Raw genomic sequence first — 24,877 nt, 5'->3', positions numbered from 1 at the left:
TGTCTCTTATAGAAAGTGATTGGAAGTGATAGACCATAGAAAATAAAATTGGACTCAACCTTAGGTTTGGGCTCGGGCTCTAATAATTAATTAATTATTTTTTACCAATAGACTCATCTTTTCAAATGAAGTCTGAAGTGTGGTGAAACACAGAGAGCAAACACCCATTTGAGAAGATGTCTCCCAACAGATGCATCCCTTCTTCATATTTGTTGCGAGCATGCATAATTATATACAAATTTCATACCTCTTTTACCTATTATTTATTCATGATTTTGTATTAAATCGTTGGGTTGAATGTCTTTTACACGAGTTTTATTTTATTTTTTATTATCAAAGTACGAGTTTTGTTGAAAACATGATTTGAGAACAAAGCATGGATTTCATGGTTAAAGTACAAAAAGACCGGTAGAATTTTTAAGTGGGCCGAGTGAGCTATGTGGGCTGGTGCTAGATTTAGAAGATTTTAATTTGGGCTAAGTGCAATTTGGCCCGGTATAGCTGGAAAGTGGCGGTGCAGTTTACGTGGGCCCAGGAGCGCACAAATATATAGACCCTACGAGCGCGCGCACATATTCGAACGAGATTGACCGAGATGGAGGAAAAAAACGTCTGATGGGCTCAACCTTAACTGAATTTTACCAAGTGACATTACTATTTACTTAAAATTTGTCACATGGTAAGCTGGAGTATAACTTTTTACTACGTATTTATCATTAAAATCATCATAATATTTTTCTCTAAAAAATGAGACAATTAGTGGCAAACTACAGTTATTCACCCATTCCGGAGACCAGAAAGACTTACGAGATATTTCAACCTTCTCTGGACACAAGTTTGACTTCCTCATGATTAGATGTATCAAATGACCCATATGTTTTCCCATTTTCTTCCCATTCTTTTTTTCTTCTTAGACTTTCCCTTCACCATGTAGTAGTCGTTCTTCCCCAACTAGGTTTCTTGTTCCCAAAAACTTTGTAGAAACGTATTAAAAAAGAAAAACCATCAATACAAATCATTACAGCTTTATTTGTTATTTTTCATTAGAACTAAAGTTTTTTTTGAACTTTTCGTTAGTTTTCCTTAAAAATAATTGTTCCAACCTTTCCAACAAGTCTCAGTCGTAACAAGGCACCAAATTTTCTCCGCCACCTAACTCATAATATGTTCATGGGTGTTTCAAGTTTGGTGATAAGTAACAATAATGTTATTGTTACCATATTTTTGTAACACAATTGTATACTATCTTAGATGGCATCTAATTTGGATTGCCATATCATCTAAATTAATTAGCATTTAATTTTAAAATGTTAATCAATAATTAATAAAAAATTGTTAATTAAATGATGATTATGGTATACCAGGAGTCTCCTTCTTCCACCTAAGATTATTTAAGTGTTTTAATTAATAAAAAGATTGAAATTAAATGATGTAGCTTGAAACTCATCTACCACCTAAGGTGATATAGAAATGTGATATAAAAACATGGTATGAATAACATTACTCCGTAAATCAAATAATGTGTCATCAATAACAAATAAACATGTTAATCAATACTTAATTAATAATCTAATCATTTACTACCAGATCGTCAGATTTGTTAATTTAATTTAAAAAGTTTAGTACTCATACAAATAGTAGTACAAATATAGGGTAAGACAACCATTTTTGTTCTCTCTCGGGAGACGTCACCCCAGTACAAAGTAAAAAGGACAGAGGTCCCGCCGTTGTACCCTATAAATAAGGGATAGGTAAAAAATCGAGAACAAAGAGGGACGGATCGGCCGAGTGAATGAACAAATCGCGGAAGGAGACGGAAGAGCAGCCAAAATCTCGGAACCCAAAAATCTGCACAAACGTTTAGTTCAGTTGATTCGAAGTATACTCTCTCTCTCTCTCTCTCTCTCTCTCTCTCTCTCTCTATGCTGTTCGTTTTTCCATTTCATTCAAACATTCATCTTTCTCTGGATTTTTATAATTAGGGTTTGTATTATCCCCAATATGATTTCAATTATGTTTTTTGTTCGTTTAATTCTCTAATTAGATTGCTTATCAACTTAACATACAAGAAAGATTCTTGAATTTAAAAAAAAAAAATTTTAGGGATTTTATTAGAAGCGGAAGGGAGAGAGCAGAGGGCAGCAATGCTGAAGGACTCCAAGGGCAAGTGTGAGGCTGCTTCTCACAAGCTACTGAAGGAAAAAGCAAAGACTCGAGTCCAAGAGCTTCAAGGGATGGTCACCAATATTCAAAATGCCAGGAAGGAGGGTCGGACTGCCGACATTGCTATCTGGGAGGACCAAATGCATCAGATGCTTGGCGGGTGGGGTGCCGAGCTCAATGACCCGTCCCCTGCATCTTCTTTGCATGTGGGTTTTTTTCTCATTTGCTGGTTTTTTATTTATGTTTTCGTATTTTATGTTTTTGTATCGAGTAATGTTTGGTATGTGTATAAAATCCGATTACATTCGAAATCTGTAGGGTGGTAGCCATGGAAGCCTTGGATCATTTTCTGAGGAGTTAGCCCGGCTCTTGAAACAACATTGTGATGAGAAAGATGATGCAGAAAGTCCATTGAAGGAATTGCCACAACCTAAGCTTGAAGGCCCAGAACCTAATCTTCAAAACCCTCACTCGATTAATTTCACGGAATTTACCGAGGTAAATACTTTTTTCTTTTTTGTAGTGGAAGATTTCCAACGGTTGTTTATGTGACTCGTCTGCATATTAGTTTAATTTTTCTTCATCATTCAGTCTGATCGTATATTAGCTAAATTTTCATATGACATTTTCTTGATGTTTTCGCAATAGGACATTTTCTTGATGTTTTCGCAATATGACATTTTCTTGATGTTTTCGCATTTAGTGCAACATGGTTTTCCTTTCCTGTTGTGGAATTCTGCAAATGAACAAGATTTTGAGATATATTTGACATTGTTTGGTGTTTATCGTCCTTCACATAAGTATCTGGAGTCCTGGACAACCAAGAGGTTTATTGAACAACATATTTGTTTGATTTAGGGATGTTTTGTGCTAGTTTTCAACAGTTTTAAAGTCCAATTCAATGTTTTCTTCCCATATTGGTTGCTTTCTGGTGACTAATGTAAATCTTGTCAATTGACCCAAACGTGGAATGGAAGATAGAAACCATGAATTGGGAAATTAAGCATATGATTTGCTTTGTATGATTTATTGTATTCTTGACAGTACTCATTGTTCTACTATGCTGTGGTTTTGGAATTTTTAAGGATATGTCTACTTGAGTTGTGATTGATTACTGATGAGCTCCATGCTTAACCAATTTTTCAGGACTTTTTTGTTTCTTCTAAGGAACCTCAAGAAGATATTTTTCAAGGATTGGACCTTGACCAATGCCACACTGCGTCCAATTTCCCGAATACAGTGGTCGATATCCCAGATTTGACTACTCAAATGAATGATAATCACTTTGAATTTCCTGATTACTTAAATGAAGGGCCTTTCATCAGTCACAATGACATTAAACAGTCTGAAGAGGATGTTGTGCCAAATGTTATGCCGGATATATGTCCTCCAGTATCTGCTTTCTTGGGGCCAAAATGTGCTCTTTGGGATTGTTCCAGGCCTGCCCAAGTTTTGTGTCAGGACTATTGCAGTAGTGGCCATGCCCTTTTAGCAAGAAATGAAGGTCTTCCTGGGAACACTCCGGTTCTACGACCTGGGGGCATCGCTTTGAAGGATGGTTCACTTTTTGCTGCGCTTAATGCTAAGACACAGGGGAAGGATGTCGGAATCCCTAATTGTGATGGGGCTGCTACTCTAAGATCTCCATGGAAAGATTCAGGTATATGCCGGAGTCCCCTCTTTTATATATATATTATCTTGTTTGGTGTTATCCTCCAGACCATTCTACAGCATTGCTCACTTCTGTCAACCTACTTTTGTTTGTCATATTTTTCCTATTAGCAAGTCATTTATCGGTTCGGAGTGAAGTAAATTGTTACTTTATTTATCACTGACTGGCTACCAATAATTCAATATTGCAGAGCTATTTCATCTTTCTTTGCTCGAGGGTGAAACGCTTAGGGAGTGGCTCTTTTTTGGTAGGCCTAGAAGAGCCTTTGAGAGTGGAAATAGGAAGCAGAGGTCACTGCCAGACTACAGCGGGCGTGGTTGGCATGAATCAAGAAAGCAGGTAATGAAGGAATATGGGGGGCAGAAAAGGTCCTATTATATGGATCCACAGCCTTCTAGCGATCACGAGTGGCATTTGTTCGAGTATGAGGTCAACAACTCAGACGCCTGTGCACTTTATAGGTTGGAGCTCAAATTTGGCACGGCAAAGAAAAGTTCCAAAGGAAAATTATCAAGTGATCCGCTGGCTGACCTGCAGAAAAAGATGGGAAGGCTCACTGCTGAGGCTTCTACAGAAGTTGGAAACAACAGTAAGGGAAAAGCTGGCAAAAAGGCTGATGCTGGAAATATTTTTGGCTCGGATAATCAAACAACTCCAACTACTTAAACTCCGAGATGAGTTGGAAATGTTAGGTTAGCTTTGCTCTATAAGTAGACGACGGCAGCATTCACCAAAACCTTTAGTTTTGTGATCGCTTAATCATATCGCCTCTAATATGACTTGACGACCGTGGCACTTGGTTGTGAATACTTGCCTGCATGTAGAACGTATATAACAGTCAAGTGATCAAGTGGTCAAGTTGCTGGAGTTTAGTGACATTTTGTTTGGGTTACTCGCCAGGGATGGCGTTTTTCTACCTAAACACTATTTTTCGGTGGGGTGTGATATCCACACATCCCATTTTACTTCTCACACCTTTTTGATTTTCAGCCGTCGGATCGGATGAATTGAAGAAGATCAACGGACAGAAATTATTAAAGGGTATGTTAGAAGTAAAACAGGGTGTGGATAGCACACCCCTTTTTCGGTCATGAGGGGACCGATATGTTTAGTTCCTTTCCCTAGAGTGTTTTGATGCTGGCAGGTTTCCTAAATTCTGGAAGATGTTTACAGGGATCAGTTTGACTCCAATATCTGGAATCTCAACTCAAGTTTCTCGATTCGAATCGATGAATGCTCAATGAAAATCGTTGTGTCTAATAAGACAATGAATGCTACTACCCTACTCTCCAATCTCAACAAAACCTTGTGACCTTGTGTCGATTGGCGTCGATTGTGTCAAGCTTGAAAGTGTTTCAACTACTTGGTTCATTTAGGACCATTCATTTCAAAGATTCAAATCCAGCCATTCAGATAATAATTGTGCTGCTACATTCGTATATTTTTGTGTAGCACACAACTTTCGTTGGTTTTGATGGACTTTCTATCGTTTTACAGTTTAATGTCAATTATCGTGCTAACATATGTAAAAAAATATGAGACAACAAAGTTCATGAAAAGTCCCACTATTGAGTCTTCTTAACGTTTGTCCATTCTACTTGTTATAGAAGGTAACCTACTAAAAGTCCTTGGTATCCGTTTTGAATCCAATTTTTGTTTGCAAAAATGATAAATGTAGCTAAATTATTGAGAACTCGGTAGTTTCAAAAACTGAACCGAATTCAAAGAACAATACCAAACACCGCCTCTAATTTTGGTAAAAAATAAAAAATAAAAAATAAAAAAGCCAACAAACCGAGGATTAAAACTAAATGAGAACAAGAGCAGGATTCATTTTTTGTTGTTAAAAGCCAGCAGATTTATTTTCACAACATTACTTTGGAGTTGATGCCATTAATTAGATATAAAATGGCGTACATTATTACAAGTATTAGACGACAATACTTGTGGCTCAAGAAATCATTTGGGAAAAGCTGCTAGTTGTGCTAATGCCGCTCAACTGAAGACCACGAATTTGAATCGATCCAGTTAAAAGCTATGGGACTCAGACATGCATCGGGGATGCCGAAGGAACTCACCAAGGCCAGTGCATGCGGCCGCAATTCACCACAGAGTCTGCTTACTTCTTTCCTCAAAGCAGCGACATTATCGGTCGATAAGTACCCATATCGGAGGAATGCCGCATCTTCTTCCAAGCAAATCAATGCGTACATAGACCTCAACAGAGCTAAGACATTCTGCAGTGAAACAAAACTCTGACCATAACTTCATAGGTTTTAAAAATGATGTGGGCATAAGCGAGGTTATTAACAAACATTCCAGATTGGAAAGTGTTCACATCATTATAGTGGGGAAAGCAATCTTCAGGCAGAAAAAGAACCCAGACAAAAATGTCCGATGAGGGACGATTTCGACTCAGACGCAAAGAAAAACCCTGAGATTATTTCTGCATCCATAAATCTAACACCCCCTCCCTTTCAACCCATCTCTCATTCTAATCCAGTTTTATGACTGCATATCCGATTACTTCAGTCATATGCTAAACTAGAATGTGTACTGCAGTAATAAACAAGCAGTTTCAGATCCTAGGACTAAATTATCAAGCGTCATGTCTGACAATGTCAAAAACAGTTGGTAAGATTTACCTTTAATGAACCAGCAGGTAGTGCCGCCTCAGCATCTATGAAGGTTTGCAATATTGCTCGATCTGCAAAAGCTCTGCCCAGGTCCCCTGCAAGCTGATAACTCTGGTACAGGAAGAGTGAAGAGCAATGAGAGAGTTCTACAGAGACAGAGACAGAGACAGAGAGGTTTTAGTAAGGAGAAGACGATTCTTACAAGAATGATTGAGTACTCTTTGCTTTCTCCCTGTTTTTGACGTTGTGACACTTCCATAGCAAATCTATTCAATAGATCTCGCTCTCTTAAGCAGAAAGCGTCCATCTAACGTCGACAATCAATGAGAAGATTTAAACATGAATAATCTTAAAAAACAATCCAATGATGCTTCTAATACTATTTAAACATAAACCACTGGATCTAAGAAATAAGATCAACCTGGAACTGGCTACACTGGAGGGTAGAACTTGTAAGCTGAGATGGAATGACAGGGCAAGGTTTATTCATATGCTCTAGTCCCAAAGCTTTAAATGGTTTGCCTCTCTTCTGAGCTGCTATATACTCTGCAAGCAATGCTTTGCTGACCTGAGTTAAAATCCAAAAATTCCACTATTTGAGATAGAACTCTGATGAATGGCAAAAGAGAAAACAATGCTCTACTTTCCTGGCGGGTTCAGAGACTAAAAGAATACTTATCTACTAGCATAGTCGCACCATTATCCGTCCACTAACCTAATTCATCCGTGTTACTAAACATTCTAGCAAGAAAGCATTTCCGGATATAGTATTAATCTTACACACACACACACACACACACACACACATATATATGTTACCTTACTAACAGCTTGGTTTCAATGCAAAACAGGAAAAGTTACAATCAATTTCAAAGTAACAAACTTGGAACCTGTTTGAACATAAAATGATGTCCATCCAAGAAGGTCATTCCTATATTATAGTCAAATTTGCGTCAAAAGGCAATTATAAAAGAAGTTCTGAACACACTGCAGCTCACATCAGCGTTTTTCGTTTCTAGTTAAGAAAAATTTACTTCAGTTCCTAGAAATTCTATGTCAACAGAAAATATCTTGCAGTTTGAACAGAAGACTTGAAACTACCTGTTGCATCAAAACATTGTTGTCCCCCTCAAAAGTGGACTGCACATCAAATTCACCTTTAAAATGACCAACACGGTTTTCAGTCTTGATACCTTGCCCTCCACAGGCTTCGCGGCATTCCTGAAGTATACATCAAAGTTCAGCAAGGCCAAATAGAACAATAACTTTAATTTGCAGTTCATAATTCAATTCCTAACCTGAAGAGTCCGCATGTTATGCCAGGTATGTATAGCCTTGAATGCACTAGAAACAACATGGATGGTTTTGCTCGACTCAGGCGTCCTCTTAACATAAATCATCTTTAAGTAATTTGAAGCAAAACTCATAGCATATCTGAAGCAACAGAGAAATAATAATAAAAATAATATCAAAACCTAGTGGTTTAATGTTTCAACATTCTGCTCACAGTGCCAATAATTTCATCACATAGTCATTGGCCACTTGTACCAAATCTGAAAGAATCAGGACCGACCCTTAAGCACATAATTATAAAATAGAAAATATCTATTATTCACTTCTTCTTATTGAACACATGTTCACTGTAATATTGACACCAACAAGAAAAGAAATTTCAGAATTTGTCTTCAGTTTGGTTACAACAACAACAACAACAGCACAGCCTTTTCCTACTAAGTGGGGTCAGCTATATGAATCCTATAACGCCATTGCGCTCGGTTCTGTGTCACGAGTTTGGTTACAGAAGTAGCAAATATATTATGAACTTGGCTGGCTGTCTTAGTTACCACAAAATATCCAAGATCTAAGAGCATGAAATATATCAGTAACTACATTGACAATAAGAAGTATTTCCTAGACATGAAAAACCAGTGATTCTATACAGACAGTATAATTTAACTTGTGCAAAAGCTGTTCTAGCAATAAGTTCCAATTGAACCGAGAAACTGCAATGCTACAATCTTACGTCTTTGCAAGGAGAGGCAAAAGCCGCTGTTGATGACTGGGGTAGTCAAGCAGTAGGACTTCAGGCCCATTTGGCGTAACAGAAAAGGCCCGCCTTGTCAATGAGTACCTTATGGCTATTGCTAAACTTACCTGACCATAGGGAAATAAATGATTGGTCAATGATGAAAATTCAGTTGGCAGAAGATATCTGCAATCCCTCAATCTACAAATATGTAGATGCAAGAATAGTTAATGGCCACCATGCTTGAAACCCATTACCTGTGATGAGTAAATGGAACTGACTGCTATAGTTACACGACCAGATGTCAATGGAGCCATGAATGCTGCAAATCTCTGAATGAAAGAAACAAAGTGACAATAAAACGAGAGAAAATAAAAGGAAAACATATATGTCCAGCTGGAAATAGAACTACCTGATCTGGGTCTTTTATTGCACTCAGATATTTCCCATCTGGAGAAACATCAGCTACTGAATTTAACAAATTTTCCCTCGGAATTCGAATGTTGTCAAACCTGTAAACACATTTCTAAATCCTCTAAGCCAGAGTTAAACTTACAGAAATCTGTAATAGACATGAATAGTCAATTAAAATGAAAACTAAAAACATGATTACCATATTCGACCATTATCAACACCATTTAAGCCAATTTTGTGACCACAATCGGCAATACGAACTCCTGGACAGACATTACCATTTTCATCCCTGATCTGAGCTATAAGAGCATGGACGCCTTGGTTGTTCCCGGAGATACTGAGTTGTGAAAAGACTATAGTGTGTGTGGCATGCTAAACATCAACAAGAAAAGTAATATATCAGTGTACAGACAGCACAGATGGAGAAACTTTATTGGGAATTTGCAGTAATATGAAATATAATTGGGGCAAGAAATATAAAAAGCACGACGCTATGCTTTTAAGGTGATCCTTGCATTATCTTATCAAAGGTAAAAAAATCAGAAAAATAATGATCCTTACATTAGCTGCTCCTCCAATCCAATACTTCTGAGCTGATTCACAAGGAGTATTAATAACAAATTCTTCAGTACTTGAATCATAAGTGGTGACTGTTTCAATCCCTCGAACCTAAAAACACAATTCCGAAAGCAATAAGCGAAAACTAAGCAAAATATAAGACAAACAACAATCTGCAGGCATGAGCTCAACATACATTACTGCCATGGCCCAACTCAGACATTGCAAAGCAACCCTTGATTGCATAGTTCTCAGTGTCACTCAGCCACTTGTCGTGATGGCGCTTTGTGCCGAAAAATTGAATGGCACCGCCCCTGAAATTCATCAACAATCCGAAAACTTGGAAATCAATTAACTCCTTCCTTAACATTCCACAATTGAAAATTTGAAATAACAAACAATGCCATGAAAATTCAATTGGTTATACCACAAAAAGAAATGGACACCGAGCTTGACAGCAAGGGAATGATCAAAAATCCCGATAACCTCGAAAAACGCAAACTTTCGCAATTCGGCATCGACCCCTCTATCCGTAAGCCAGCCTTTGAAAACCCCACGATCCAGCAAGTAGGCAATTCGCTTCATGGTCATCTGCCGCTGCTGCTCCATGCTTTGGTTGTAGTCCGGCGCGATAAACACCCGGCCGCCAGCCTCTCTCGGATTAAAGAGCTTGCTCTGCTTCATGAGGCCGAAGAGCCAGTCCCGGTCCTCGAGATTGTGCGCGTCGAGGAGCTTGCGCATCTCCTTGGTGTCGAATTCGAAGGGTTCCGAGAGCTCGGGAGGAGAAAAGCCGAGGCAGGGGTTGGGGGAAAGAGGGTTCGAGCTCCATGAGGGTTGGTTGAGATGGTTTGAGAGGACTCGAGTTCGCCATGTCACGCGATCCATCGCCGTATGCGGAGGAGGAATTTCAGATGAATTTCGAGAGCGAGCGAGAGAGATAGAGTTTGGTGAAGGGGGTTGGTGGTTGCCTGACTCCACTAATATATGAATATATAAGAGAGAGAGAGAGAGAGAGAGAGAGAGGAGTGATTTGGATTTACGCGCGCAGGAAGGGAGTGGGCCAGACCTGGTTCATCTACTCGATGAGTCGTCGGTGAGTGGACAGTTTTTATACCGCATTTCTATATCATTTTAGGTTACCATTTTAGGTAGTGTGAACAGTCACATTATTTGAGAGAGGGAGAGAGGAGTGATTTGGATTTACACGCGCTGGGAGGGAGTGGGCCAGACGGCCCAGACCTGGTTCATACACTCGATGAGTCGTTAGTGAGTGAACAGTTTTTATACCACATATCTATATGATTTTAGGTTACCATTTTAGGTGGCGTGAATAGTCACATTATTTGAAAAAAAGAAAGAAAAAAGAGTGATTTGGATTTACGCGCAGGGAGGGAGTGGGCCAGACCTGGTTCATCCACTCGATGAGTCGTCGGTGAGTGGACAGTTTTTATACCACATTTTTATACCATTTTAGGTGGCGTAAACAGTTACATCATTTGAATTAATCAGATTTTTAAATTTAGTTCATTATTTAATAAACTAATAATTAAGAAAAACTAGTTAATTAAATGATAATTGTGGTATACAAGGAGTTTTTTCTTCTTCATTTTTTTGAGTTTTGTAAATTTTTTTAAATAATGTGGCTCGTCACATTAGACGCTAACTAATTGAATGTTATCTTTTTGAATTGGGAATTGTCATCCATACTTGCCATTCACATTCAATATCGAAATAAAGTGTTAGATAATTTCTTTTGTCTTTTCTTGTTGCTTGTCAACGTAAACAAAAAAATGAAAAGGACTTTTGCACAAATTTTTCAACCTCATGGACCTCAATTTATAGTTATTAAATTAAACAAATGAAAGAAGACCCACACGCTAAAATCAATCATGCCAGTTAATCAGCTAACTGAAAATATTTGTGTTGAGTTGTGTATGCTTTAACTAAAGAAGAAATCATTGTTGCACGTAGACAAGAAGGTGAAGGAGATAATCTTGACAACGCAATACATAAATTACCAAAAGTTTCATACCAAAAAATTGTAAACATACTTAAGAATCCAAAAATATGTCCACATTGACGAGATATTACATACTACTAGGCTCAAAAAGCCATGATATCAACTCTTATAAAATAAATTATGGTCCCAAGCAACATTATTTGTGACATTGCATTTATTTTCATATTTATAGAAAATTATTATCATGTGGAGGCAAGTTTCTTCAAAACGGAACCTAAAAAAATTATAACTTGTTACATTGTAGAGTTTATTTTTATACATAGCTGGCCCAAGTTAGGACCAGAATATATATGAAGCTCGAGAATATCTAAAAACTTTCCAAAAGCTCTGATAAATTCCGATTCCAGAATCCGAAAAATCCGAATGGAAAAATTCCAGTGCAATTTGAAAATTTTAGAATAATAGAAAATTGAAAACCTTAATTCCTTGGAAAATCATCCACAAGATACACATGTTATAACCAAAATCTGGTATCATATTATTAACTCTAACACTTGCTTCATTTGTGTGTGCATTTAAGTTTACACACAAAATGGCAAGAATCAAGAATATCCTACTTCCATTATTCCTTCTCACCAAATACAACATCAAGTTTCTTTGCTCATCAATATTTTGTTCAAGAATATCAAGAACACCAGACATCCAATAAATCTTCCGCGACGCATAAAATTCCAGCAAAAATGCGGTCTACTTGTAAAGTGAGAGTATACATCGTATAATTACTACTCTTGATACATTCAAGTATTATACCTAACGACGTTACAAAACTGCAGAGAAGGCGGGATTCATTCCTTTTGCCTTTTACTCATACTTTTACGCTTGTTAACATCCAGATACTTCTTCCTTAACCGTATTGTCTTTGGTGTAACCTGTATGTACAAAGCATCATGGGATAATTACGCGTCTAAAGCAACAACTTTAATATAAAACGAGCAAACTTAGCACCTGTTTGGTAACCTTCTGGTTTTCAAACCTTTTTTTTGTAGATAATGACATAAAATTAAGACAGTAGAAAACGACATTATTCTATTCGTCCATTTGTTTTTTTTTTTTTTTTCTTTCTGGAATTAGCAAGTCAATAAGAATTTTCTCAACTAATTCAGCAACTAGCATCTGTATGAACTTTGAAATGTAATTTCCGTTGCAATATACGACCAACGTTAACTATTAGGTGTTAATCATAAGTTGAAGGATGAAGTTAAAATCAGACTTACCTCAATCAGTTCATCAGAAGCTACATACCCTATTGCTTCTTCAAGAGTCATCTGCATCCCAATGCTTTCAGATATTAGCAATCACGGAACAGATACAAAATATATAGCAGTAACCTTTATATATTACAGCAATGATCTTCCTATTATTTTCCAATTTCTCATAAAAAACAGCAGAATAAAAAAGGAAGATCGTTGTCCATAATCCATATCTTTATAATATGGCTACAAACCAATCCCGATTAAAGTGCCGTGACTATACGATGCATGCTATGAAACAAGAATAAAGAAGAATAGATTGGTTGATACGTACAAGGCGAGGAGGAGATAGTTTCACATTCTCATCCTTGCTAGCAGCACGCACATTTGTAAGTTCCTTATTTCTAACTGGGTTGACCTGCACAAGCAAGGTCAGTCAACTAAATACCACACAATTTTCGATACCCTAAACATTAACACAATTCTTAACATGAAAAGCATAAAATGTACTTACATCTAGATCTGTGTCCCTCGAGTGCTCGCCAACAATCATGCCATCATATGTCTGTGTTAACGAACAAAAGAAAACCAAGTTTATTATCAAACAAAACCAAGTTACCTGGTTCCTTTGCTAAGGTACTCTAGGTTCTAATTTCTTTTTAAATCAAACTGCTTATCCAGTTTTCTAACATATTTATTTCTATGAAACACAGCTTTGACCCTTCTACTACAGTCACATATTTTTCACCCGTTATTGTGGTTTGAAATCAATTTTATCCTGGGCCACTCTGTTTCAGTTAATTTGCCCCAAAAAATTCAGAAACACCGATGTTCTTGTCCATAATTTCTCACTCTCTTTATAATCTGGAAACGAAAAACAGCACTTCACTCAATTTTTTCTTCTTTTTGTTGTCGGAACTGGACCACACTCATTTCTAGGAAAAAGGATCTAAAGTATTCCAAGCATATAAGATGTTTTTCGGCAGAGAGCCAATTGTTAAAAGGAACGTACTGATATCTTATCAAATAAAGAAGCAGCCTTCAGTCAATATGAATTAATTTTATCAAATTGTGGGAAGGAAGAAGACAAGCAGTGACATGAACCGATCAAACATGTACCAACCTCCATCCCAGGAGTGACAAAAAGAGTTCCGCGAGGTTCTAAACTCATTAGTGCATACGCTGTGGTTGTACCATAGCCCATTGACACCTATAGAATTAAACACAAACAGATATTAATTGTCATCTAACGCATACAACATTGATATAAAAAACAGGGGCAACATATAGAAGATTTAATAAGATATGTTAGGAGCAGAGGTACATCATCTTTTGTTTTAAAATAAGGGAAATCATGCTTACAAATTTTATTTCATTTTATTTTTTTAAAATAGCCAATGTTGTAATGAGCCACAACCATCAGCGAGCTTTAGATCAAAATATAAAACCAAAAGCAGATTTTCAGAGACGTCTCTAGTATTTAAGATGTCGTTAAATACATACATCTCCTTAAAAAATAGCAGTTTGATCAATATTCAATAAAGACATTTTAACAATATTAAAACAGAATACATTATAAATCTAAAGGCAAGTACACACATACCAACACTCCTTTCCTGACATCTCCAAGGGGACCTCGATATTTTTCATATTCTGTGTAAAACAGATAACATGCATGAGAACGTTAAAATCAAACGAATTTTCAATCAAGCAACAACAAAGCTAAACAAGAGTCTGGGTGGTAAACTGGTAAGATTTTAGTTAGGGTGGTATTTGTCCACCCCTAATATATGAATATAGGCACAGATATTCGGACAAAAACATGTTAAATCCTTGCAATTTCCAGCCTCAGGGTTACGCCGTGTCCCGGCTTAATTTAGGTAATGAACAATTAGGATAAGAATTAACTCCCTATCAAGAACCCAATTACATGACAGATTCATAGGGAACCAGAAAGGCAAAGGAATGGATAGGTAGGAATAACAATGGGGAAAATCATACTTAAGAAAGCACGGTGCATAAATCCAGTTCCACGTGTGTCACTGCTAAATACGCTTCTGTAACCAACCAGGCCCCTGAAGAATACAACAGAAAAGATCAATTCTATTATTGATTGCCAAAAACCTGTCATCAAGATGGGGTCCAGATAAAAAAGGAAAACGTAAATGATAATCCAACTAATTGATCACATGCTTTGAAATGGTTAAAGATTATGCCATGCGACATTGGTTGTGCAATGGTAAATAGTCACCGTGAGACCAAATCAGTAAGATGATATGATGATTTTTTTCCTGATAACAATATCACTATGCTAGAATATATAAACAATACAATATATAATGATATAATGATCGCTTATACAGCACAATAACAAAATGAGAAGAAAAGGAGAATTGACATTGAGAGGGAAACAGAACCTTGATGGACATGTCAAAGACAATCTAGTCCGGTCGGCGCTTCCTGGAACAGGACCCATCTCAACAACCTCAGCTCGCCTATTAGATAAGGCTTGCATAACCAACCCCACATGCTCTTCATTTACCTGAAAATAATAGCCAATGCATACGAGTCTCAGTTGTTGAAAGAAAAGAGCAGCAAAATTTACATCTCAAAGTCATACCTCGATAGTAACTTCTTCAATTGGCTCAAGTTTATGACCACTCTCTGTTTTGTACCTGATTCAGTAAAGCAAAAATTGCGCCAGCTGTTTACATGAGTAATGCAACAATAAAAAAATAAACGAATAATCATACAATAAAAAATCTGTGTGTGCATATACATACAATAATATGTGAGCACATACACATAAACACATGCAAAAGCCGTAAATGTACCAAAATAAAACAGAAAATAGGAGCTGCAACTTGAATAATCACTGATTCCCTTTTGCAAAGATCAGGTAAAAGTAAAATTTGGGTATTATACATTTTTGTAAAGCGTATGATACAACATTATGCCTATCGGTATCTCGCAAAGAAAGTACACATTTTGGTGCAAATATTTGGTTGGTTTTACCAATCTACTCAATTATGTTTTCAGAACCTCAATATCTCCATAATATGGGGATTCTTTTTCCTTGAAGATAAAATCACTGGATCGGGGAACTCGATGTATATAGAAAGAAAATCACATTGCATCGCAATAAAAGCAACAAAAGGGTGCCTCACATGACTTTGGGTGGTGAGACAGACAGCTCAAAGCCTTCCCGCCTCATATTCTCAATTAAAATACCTGTTTTACACAATATGAAAACTACATCAATAATATGTTTAAACTTAATTGCCAATGAAATGTACGGGCCAGAACCTCGTTAATATAAGCTAAACTGTGTCTTCTTTTTATTGATGATTGATATATTCTCTTGCAACTAAACAAGGAAAACGGAAAATGACTGTAAATTTAAGAGAAACAAACCCAGCTGAAGTTCTCCCCTCCCCTGAACTTCAAATGATTCAGATAAGCCTGGGAGAACATTAATGGCAAGATTTGTTTCTGCTTCAGCTGATAGTCGATCGCCAATTTTTCCTCCAGTGAGCTACAAAAATAACACCACCAGTATGTCAGATTATGCACAGTGGTCCATAAGTCCAACCCATTCTTAAAGACGCAGTCATCAGTTTTTTTTTTTTTTCCTTACATTAAGTAGAAAGGAATAGGGGTAGATAAGGTCATGTTAAAACTTCAAATAAGATGTAACATGAACAGTAAACCCAATAACATTTGTCGAGAACATGCCTAGGGTGTTGACAGGTTGGTGGACAAAAACAGATATTTGAACATTACCTGAGAGGATAGAGTACCCTAGAAGGAGTTATTCACATATTATTATGCAAGTTCAATGAAATTCCTTACTTAGAACTAGGAAGTTGCTGGACATCTTCCATATTCCTACCATGCTACATGTCCTATATAGTTTCCATTGGACACATAAATCAAACCCTACTTTAACGTCAAATTTAGGAAAACAAATAAATGATAAGAATGAATTATGATACAAACTGTCAAATCTCTACTCTTCCCATATACATTTTGTCCATATAATTTCCGTCACTATCCGAGGCGTGTATCAAGTACAGATAATTCATAAATCAATGATTTTAAACCAAAGTAAGAAAATAAAGTGCATGTGTTTTCCACTATAACAAGAAAACAACTCAATGAAAAATACAGACATTGATGATAAAATGTAGTATAAATAGAGCATGTATAATAAATTAATAACTGATTGCAAACAGGAAAAAATTATGACTTACATGGGTACCATCACGACCAGCTAAGGGAGAGTCATTGACACCAAAAGTCATGGAAATAGTTGGCGGATCCAACACAACGGTGGGCAATGCAGTCATTGTCTATCAGATGTAACCACAAGTCAGTTTTGCATAGATTGTACCACCATGACATGTTATAAAAAGATACAAAGTTTCTCAAAAGAAACGGATAAAAAGTTAAAAACCCTGGAATGATGCTAAAATACCATGGCAAAATAAGAAATACATATCATAATGTTTTCATCTTCTTGAGACAGAAGTAGCTAAAGTTATCAAAGCAACTAATTTGACGGACAAACACAATGGATGTAGGCTACCTACAACAAAGGGAGATGACAAAACTTAGTGAGGGCCCCAGTATCAAGCCTTCTCAAGGTAGGAACAGAAGTACAATGGATACAGGAAAATATACAACGAAGCTATAATTCATATTTACTAAAATAAATAGGAGAAAAATAAAATCAAAAGGAATTGCGGACGAACTAAAAATAAAGTCTAAAACCAAGATTGCATTAATATACCTCAACGCTTGCAACTGTATGGCCAATAGATGGGCTTGTTAACCCCGCCATTGACACTATGTCCCCAGCTCCAGCACATTCAATTACGACCATATGTGTTCCCTTCTTTTTCATCAGCTTCACAACCTGCAGAAATAAGCAGTTATCCAGTACATTACTTCCACAAAGCTTGTAGAAGATGAAGTAAACAAAAAATTAGTATTTTAGTATTTTAACATTTCAATCTGAAGTTGAGCCTTTCAATAACGTAAAAAGCTGCAGGCACTTGAGCACAAATATCAAACTTTTCATTGTTCTCTGAGAGATGAAGATGCTTCAGATGTTGTTTTTTCATATCAGATTCTTAGTCAGAGAAAATAAAGCTAGAAGGCCTCAGTAATTTAATTAATCAAATTTAAACTGATGGCTTTTGAGGGCAATAGTAGTTAAAGGGGCCAATATGAGAAAAATTAAGGAAGCCATTTCAGATAAGTAATGGTGAACGCTACAAGAGCTTTAACCCAACATGGGTAAAATCTCACTGTCATAAAGAATCAAACATTGTCCAGTCCAAAAGAAAACTTCTTGATTTTTAACAACCATGAGGCAAATTTAGAACCACAAACCTTCCCTTCTTCAATTTTCTCAACTCCAGAATCTTTGTGACGAAGCCCATGAACTCTGTCACCAATGCGAATGCTGCCAGAAGAAACTCGTCCAGTCAATATTCGTCCAAGGTAGAAGTCTCGTTCCATCATAGAAACCTTACAAAAACATCAATAAATGCTAATTTAATTTTGCCAGTACTATGAACAATAAAATGAACGAGAGGAAAATACAAAATTAGTCATTTATCCGTTAAGTTTTTTAAAAAATAATAATATTGCTTGGCCAGTTTGTTTTACCAGGTCAGTGCAGATGACACAGGTTTTACAGTCACAGAATTATAGACTTCTACAAATGAAAGTATGCCAAAACGTTCACAAACTTAACTGCATTTGACACAAAAGACAAAAAGACGCAGTGCATAGTGAGCAAAATATAGGAAAGTAAGAACACAGCCTTTATTTAGAACTTTTTTATTTTCTACAAAGAATCAAGAACAACGGCCTCTATCGAATTTGAAATGTGCACATGGAAATCTCAAGTGAAAGCACTTTATAATTAATATTGACTCAACCTGCATATTTCCAGTTTAAAGGGGAAGATGAGAGCATACAGGGGATAAGTATACAAACCAGCATTTGAAAAGGTGCATCAAGATTGGCTGTTGGTGGAGGAACATGACTTATAATGGCATCAAGCAGCCGTGACATGTTTCTTGCATCAGCAGGAGGATCTTTGGTGAAAGTGGTCGAAGCCCATCCTTCTTTAGCAGAAGCATATAGCACATGGAAAATCTAGCTGCTCCTCTAATTCAAAAATAGGAATAAGTTTAATTAGTTTTTCATCTGACTAATACGAAGTTAGGAAAGTGAAAATTAAAGTTAGAACATAAAGCAAAACCAAATAGAAATGGACAGAGAAACCCAGGATTTTGTATATTGTGATGCAAGGCTTCAAATATCAGATGTGAGATTTTTATTTTCTCAAAATAAAAAATAAATTAAAAAGACAACAGCAAACGTGGGTGCAACCATATTGATTCTTGTCTTTCCACACCTGTAGCACCAAGATTCGCAAAAAGATCAAATACCAAACTCTCGACTTCATTACACATCTCCTCAGAAACTGCATAATCACAAGAATGAATAACATAAGCAATAATCCAAGTAACGGAAAATATTTTAAGGCTTCTAGAAAGTAAACAAGAGTAATTGTGATCTGAGAGATGAAAAATGTTTTCTTTTTGGAAATGAAATAAAAACTATTTGCCAGAATTCTAGAAAGTAAACAAGATGAATGTAAAACAGTAAATGGGAAAACTTTGAGACAAATTAAGTGAAGAGAACCAGACACAGACACCCAACATACAGAGAGAGCATTATGCAAAAACAGATTGCCTTCAAAGAAGCAACCCACAATCATCTTCACACAACTCTTCTTTTCTTATGATGTAACCTGTGTTTGCTTGTAACTTGGGTTTATATATCGTACAGAAAACATCAGTCCTACAGGTGGGACTTTGGTTGGATAAACCCGGCCAACTCAAGCACAACCCAATCTTTGGATAACTCCAGTTTTTGGAAAAGGATAGTTACTCAGTTTAACTAATAAAGAAGTTATTAAGCTGAACAAAATAGAGAAGTTATTTCTTTACCCAAATCAAGATTTTAACGGATTATTTCTTAACCCAAACCAAGCAACTAAAGAACGCAAATAACCTATATAAAGTATGTATTCATTCTAAAAATGTTATACTATGACAAGTCACTGACAATTTTCAGATGGAGTTCATTTAGTTATACTATGACATGTCACCCAATACGGACTTGAACAAACAAAGACCTCTTAAACCATCCAGACTGCTAATGTCCTCCTTAATTAATGTCCCCAATCTAGAAGCATTCATGCAATATAACTTCAAATTTTCAAATTAAAGATGCACCAAGCACGGATAAGTACCTGCAGGACGATCTACTTTGTTTAGAAGAAGAATAGGGCGCAGCCCGTATTTTAAGGCTTTAGCAAGTACAAACTTGGTCTGTGCAAGCGGACCTTCTCCGGCATCAACAACTAAAATCGCCCCCTCAACCATACCAACAACCCGCTCCACCTACGTAGCCATCCACAAAAATGTAATGAAATGAGTTTGCAACATTCATAAGCAATAGATACTTTACATCCATTAAGGGACAAAACAAAAACATTGGTCATTGGTTTCGAAAAGGGACTGACTTCACCACCAAAATCGGCATGTCCAGGCGTATCAACCATGTTTAACTCATTCTCCTTCCACGGAATTGATGTAACCTGCAAAACCATTTTAAGGTAATTGATGCAACCACAATAAAAAAACAACCGAAGTAAACAAAAACATTTCCATTTTTTTAAGATTTCAGATTCCAATTCGCATAGCAATATAGGATTACACTTGAATACAAAGTCAGTCCTGACCTTGGAGGCGATAGTAATCCCGCGCTCGCGCTCGAGGCTGATGGAATCCATGGCTCGTTCGTGGGGTATGTCGGCGCCGCACTGGCGGAGCAGGCGGTCCATGAGCGTCGTCTTGCCGTGGTCGACATGGGCTATTACCGCCACGTTGCGGAGGCGGCTAGGATCCAGGAAGCTGTTCGGTGAAGTGGCACTGGAGGCCGCCGTGGCTGCCGAGAAGGCGCGTGCGAGTGGAGATGCGCGTGGGGTTAATGGGTAGGGTTTGAGAGTGGTGGACGCGGAGGATGAAGAGAAGGAGTTGCGCGTGGAAGACCAGAGAGAGCGAAGCAAAGGCCCCGCCATTTCTAACACCGAGACAGAAATGGCTGAGTAGTTCCGGTGCAATTGCCAGGGTTTAAGGTTTAACGTTGTTTCAAGACTAAACCAGATTTTACATGGGCCATGATGTTCCACCACGGTGAAAGTTCGAAATTATATCAATTTACTCATCTCTACCTTCTGCAAATAATGTTCTTTCATTGCGTAGTTTAAAATTAGAATTGTTCGGGTTTCTTTTTTTTTTTTTTTTTTTTTTTTTTTTTTTTGGAAGATCATTTAAAAAAATTATTCGAATTAAATGTCGTTTAGTAACCACCTTTATCTCACCACCACTAGTGACATCTTTATTGTCATCATTACTATCACCAGCCAATACTTGAGAACAATGGAAAAAAAGATATCTCGGTAAAGAAAACTATAGGAGGGCAAGATCCGATGGTGATGTATGGTTGCCCAAAAGAAAAATCACCTGGAAGTCCAACGGTGTTGTATGGCGAGATCCAACAGTGAACAGCTACCCAAAAGAAAAACCGCATGGAAGTCCGGGAACCTTGCCCGACCACCATAAGCTACTACCACCAGTGCCACCATTACTACTAAACACTGAATTACATTCCATTCTAAAAAAGCATTTTCAAAATATCATATATGCATTCTTAAATTATAAACATGCAGCAAGTGGCCTCTTACCACGATGGTGAAAAAATGATAAATTCTTGCATGACGGCGTGAGTTCAAACTCCATCGATGACTAATCTAACTTATAATCTAACAAGATCTATCATTTCATAAAAAATAAATAAATAAAAACATGCAAAATCCTATTTGTCAGTTTTCATTCCTAGAAATTCACTCAAAATATAATCAGTCTCTACTATGCTCGTGTTATTATATTTATAATATGCCCCTGAATGCTTGCTTCCTGTTCGACAATATTCCTCGAGTAAGGCGGAGCCAAGTACAAGGCTCCCCTAGGCTATAGCATAGGGAGAGTTTGGTTCTTCAAGCTTTAAAATATTAATTTTTAGGTTAGTTTATGATTTTTAATTGTTATATTTCACATAAGAAATGAAATTTTTTATTAGTAAGCCTATTTTTAAGAATAATAAGAGCTAATAGATGTTAAATAAACTCATCACTTTAACCAATATTATATTTAATAGTAATAAATTAAAACTTCCATATCACAATGGTTCCTTATTTTATTCACTTGAAAACTTTGAAGGTTAGAAACATAGAAAACATAGCATAAAATTCTTGCTTCAAATTACTACATTCAAGTTTTTACTATTATATAACTTTATGTAGGCAACATAGGATTAAAAACTTGATTTCGTAGTAATAATTTTAGCTTAGCTCACCCACCGAATAATTTTTGGCTACGCCATTGCCTCTAAGACAAATTCCTTGTAATCTTTTTCTTAAATCTTTGTTCAACCAATATCCTTATCTTTGTAGCACGTTTACAAGTTCATTTGCTTAATACCAACTGCAGATTCATGGCAAGACACTCATGTTAATGTTGTTGCAATGATAAAATTCTTCAGATTTGGTTTTGTAATTGTTGAGATACCGCGTATGTCGTGCAAATATTGACGTAACACAATCTACAAATACAACATGGCTTTCAGAGCAGCAAATGCAAGGCTTTGCAGATGTCTTCTTCCTTTACATTGTCGTCTCCTGCAGCATCATTCCAATCACTTGATCTCTTCATCAGAATTGCTTCAGGAAACCATAAGAAATACGGTTGAAGCCAGAGCATACGAGAAAATACCTAATCTTATCGTTTCCTCTGCCCAAGCATGCCAAAACCCCAATCCTTTCTCACTCCTTTCGACCTATCCCGACAACCTTGAACACTGGTGGTTGATCAGATTTTGCAGTCTTTCATCCCTCTAAGGCCTTGCTCTCGAGTGCAGATTACTTATTCTTGCCTCATTTCATTTACACTCAAGAGCTCCAATCCTTCCCTCTTGCTCTTGCCATTCTCCAACGGACTCTTCGCTCTGGCTGCGTCCCTGTCCCCCAAACCCTTCTTCTTCTCTCTTCTGCTTGGATGGACTTCTGGAAAGAATCTCTGTCCGTGTCTAAGATCTTATTGGAAATGCATTCAATTGGATATCATCCCGACTGTGGAGTGTGCAATTACCTGATATCTTCTTTGTGTTCTGTGATCAGTTGAATGAGGCGGTTAAACTCTTAAAGGGTATGAGTAGGGTAGGATGTATTCCTGATTTGGAGAGTTTTTACATAGTAATTGGTGCAATGTGCACTGACCGAAGAACAGCTGAGGCAGTAGATATGATAAAGATAGTGGAGAAATTTGGGTTGACACCAAGGCAGGGGACGGTTATGAAAGTGGCAGTAGCATTGCGGGCAAACAAAGAGATATGGAGAGCAGTTGAGATGATTAGGTTCTTAGAGAGGGAGGGTTACCCTGTCAGCTGTGAGAGCTATGAATTGGTGGTTAAAGGGTGCTTGGATGCGGGTGAGTATATTTTGGCGGGGAAGGTGGTGATTAGGATGACGGAGGGAGGATTTATACCTTATATCAGGACCAGACTGAAGGTTGTTGAAAGGTTGGCTGGCGCTGGTGAATGGGAGCTGGCTTGTTCTGTGAGGCAACGATTTGGAGAATTGAAGTCGTAGCTCCCTGTATTTCTTTGAGTCCATAGATTCCAGTCCTTTACGTAGACGGGAGCTGGTACTCAGTCCATTTGAAGGTAAATTCATGGTTCTTAATACTTCATGCTAGGGCCAAGTAGAGTTCGAGTTGAAAAATAACTTCTTGGTAGAGCTGAACAAGTTTGCGCTTTTAAACTTATTCGGAACCATATGTTATTTGATAAATTACATAATCCCAGTTAATACCCATTAAGTTTGAATTATCTTCCTTGTTTTCTTTGCACTAATTGGAATTCGACCGTTGCATATTTTACCTTGTTACCACATTGAAGAAGGTTAATTTATCATACTACTCAAGCCTTAACAGGGTAGCTAGCCTGCATGCAATGCCGTAAGTACCTTCCTTATCAACCAAATTGCGTTTCATTCTTGCATAACGAGATTCACCCCAGTCAAGACCCCAGGAATTCTTCACAAGTCAGTACTTTTTACCACTATCTTCCCCATAGCCCGACTGCGGTGACTCCATGGTTGATGTTTCCACAATGACCAGTGAAGATAAAGAATAGAGTTGAAGTTGAAAAGCATAACTGCCAGCATCAATTGCAACAAAGACTAGTTGGTGAGCAACTGCGGCTTGTAGGCTTTTCTCATTATTAACGGGTATTCTCTTTCGTAGCCACTTACGTTCACAGCGCCCGTTTTCAATTTATCAGCATCACAGGTACCATCTGATCCTTTGTAGGGATGATCTTCTCCGGTGGAGAGAGTCCATTATCTTTTGTGAAACTAAATGCTTTCTTCGTGAATCCACCACTACAGCATTGGTTCCCAGAGTTGACATCGCAGTCCACAAGTTCTTGTTCTGGTAGTGACACCAGGTTTCCAGTTTTGAGTTTATTAATTCCTTCAACAGCTGCTGCTGCGGAGAACGCCCAACAACCTCCTGTTTTGAAAGTGTAGTACTATCAGGGGCTGCTACTGAATATGCAATCTTTCACGTCAATCAGTACTACGGTCTGGTGGTATTCCTCTTTACTTGTAAGTGAGAGGTTTTGGGTTCGAATTTCATAAATGGCGGATTCGATACCAAATGAAGTTGCCTATTGTGTGACGTAGCCAAACTCCTCCCTCCCCTTAGTGTAAAATATATCGTTGTACTAAAAAGAAAAAAAATGCAATCTATCGCTATCTGACTAACCTACTGTTTGGACCCGATTTTACATTATTGGCCCAAGTAATCATGGGCGTTGAATGAGTAGAATTTTAGACCATGGAATGATAAAGTGGTTGAAATGATTTTTAGTTATTATTGAGAAATAATATTGTGATTTTAATCATGATATTATCTCTTAGTAATATATTAAATTATTTAAACCTAAAATTTGTCTAAATCCCAATTAATTTGAATGATGGTGGAATATTGG

The 24,877-nt window shown here is 37.2% G+C and overlaps 3 protein-coding genes and 1 pseudogene across 4 annotated transcripts; 2 read left to right on the top strand and 2 right to left on the bottom strand.

Moving 5' to 3' along the window:
- The first annotated feature begins 1,721 nt into the window (after positions 1-1,721).
- LOC103945445 (transcription factor VOZ1) lies at positions 1,722-5,059 on the top strand. Of its 2 annotated transcripts, none has more exons than XM_009356014.3 (5): positions 1,722-1,879; positions 2,104-2,369; positions 2,482-2,661; positions 3,310-3,823; positions 4,026-5,059. In XM_009356014.3, exons 2-5 carry the CDS (start codon positions 2,145-2,147, stop codon positions 4,499-4,501), a joined length of 1,395 nt encoding a protein of 464 aa, XP_009354289.2. In that variant the 5' UTR covers positions 1,722-1,879; positions 2,104-2,144; the 3' UTR covers positions 4,502-5,059. The 2 variants fall into 2 exon arrangements, with proteins under 2 accessions (XP_009354289.2, XP_048439925.1); XM_048583968.1 differs by having other exon boundaries at positions 1,745-1,879; positions 2,074-2,369.
- Positions 5,060-5,643: 584 nt separating this feature from the next.
- Positions 5,644-10,453, bottom strand: LOC103945444 (acyl-coenzyme A oxidase 3, peroxisomal). The gene is made up of 13 exons (XM_009356013.3): positions 9,897-10,453; positions 9,666-9,783; positions 9,473-9,580; positions 9,111-9,283; positions 8,910-9,009; positions 8,755-8,829; positions 8,495-8,625; positions 7,770-7,905; positions 7,573-7,692; positions 6,893-7,039; positions 6,674-6,778; positions 6,481-6,582; positions 5,644-6,072 (listed from the first exon to the last, which is right to left on the bottom strand). Exons 1-13 carry the CDS (start codon positions 10,352-10,354, stop codon positions 5,821-5,823), a joined length of 2,025 nt encoding a protein of 674 aa, XP_009354288.2. The 5' UTR covers positions 10,355-10,453; the 3' UTR covers positions 5,644-5,820.
- Positions 10,454-11,946: 1,493 nt separating this feature from the next.
- On the bottom strand, positions 11,947-20,967 carry LOC103945443 (50S ribosomal subunit assembly factor BipA). Its single transcript, XM_009356012.3, is given in 20 exon segments — positions 11,947-12,358; positions 12,704-12,754; positions 13,014-13,097; positions 13,194-13,244; positions 13,803-13,889; positions 14,283-14,332; positions 14,681-14,754; positions 15,097-15,221; positions 15,300-15,354; positions 15,847-15,910; positions 16,094-16,214; positions 16,933-17,031; positions 17,472-17,597; positions 18,077-18,214; positions 18,689-18,841; positions 18,843-18,862; positions 19,113-19,181; positions 20,016-20,166; positions 20,289-20,363; positions 20,508-20,967. Coding segments are annotated over 20 exon segments (2,016 nt in total). The 5' UTR covers positions 20,847-20,967; the 3' UTR covers positions 11,947-12,274.
- Positions 20,968-22,272: 1,305 nt separating this feature from the next.
- On the top strand, positions 22,273-24,458 carry LOC103945442 (annotated as a pseudogene).
- The last annotated feature ends 419 nt before the right edge of the window (positions 24,459-24,877 follow it).

Source organism: the organism of the source record quoted next, unplaced genomic scaffold, assembly GCF_019419815.1.
Source record: "Pyrus x bretschneideri cultivar Hongxiangsu unplaced genomic scaffold, Pyrus_bretschneideri_v1 Contig20, whole genome shotgun sequence".
Classification (NCBI taxonomy): Eukaryota; Viridiplantae; Streptophyta; class Magnoliopsida; order Rosales; family Rosaceae; genus Pyrus; species Pyrus x bretschneideri.
Note: the sequence above shows the minus strand (reverse complement) of the source record. Positions and strands in the feature narration are given on the sequence as shown.

Coding starts and splice junctions, on each gene's coding strand:
- LOC103945445 (XM_009356014.3), top strand. CDS start 2,145: ATGCTGAAGGACTCCAAGGGCAAGTGTGAGGCTGCTTCTCACAAGCTA. Junction 2,370..2,481: donor CCCCTGCATCTTCTTTGCAT/GTGGGTTTTTTT, acceptor CGAAATCTGTAG/GGTGGTAGCCATGGAAGCCT. Junction 2,662..3,309: donor ATTTCACGGAATTTACCGAG/GTAAATACTTTT, acceptor CCAATTTTTCAG/GACTTTTTTGTTTCTTCTAA.
- LOC103945444 (XM_009356013.3), bottom strand. CDS start 10,354: ATGGATCGCGTGACATGGCGAACTCGAGTCCTCTCAAACCATCTCAAC. Junction 7,906..8,494: donor TTGCCTCTCCTTGCAAAGAC/GTAAGATTGTAG, acceptor CTGTTGCTTCAG/ATATGCTATGAGTTTTGCTT. Junction 6,583..6,673: donor AAGAGTACTCAATCATTCTT/GTAAGAATCGTC, acceptor TTCCTGTACCAG/AGTTATCAGCTTGCAGGGGA.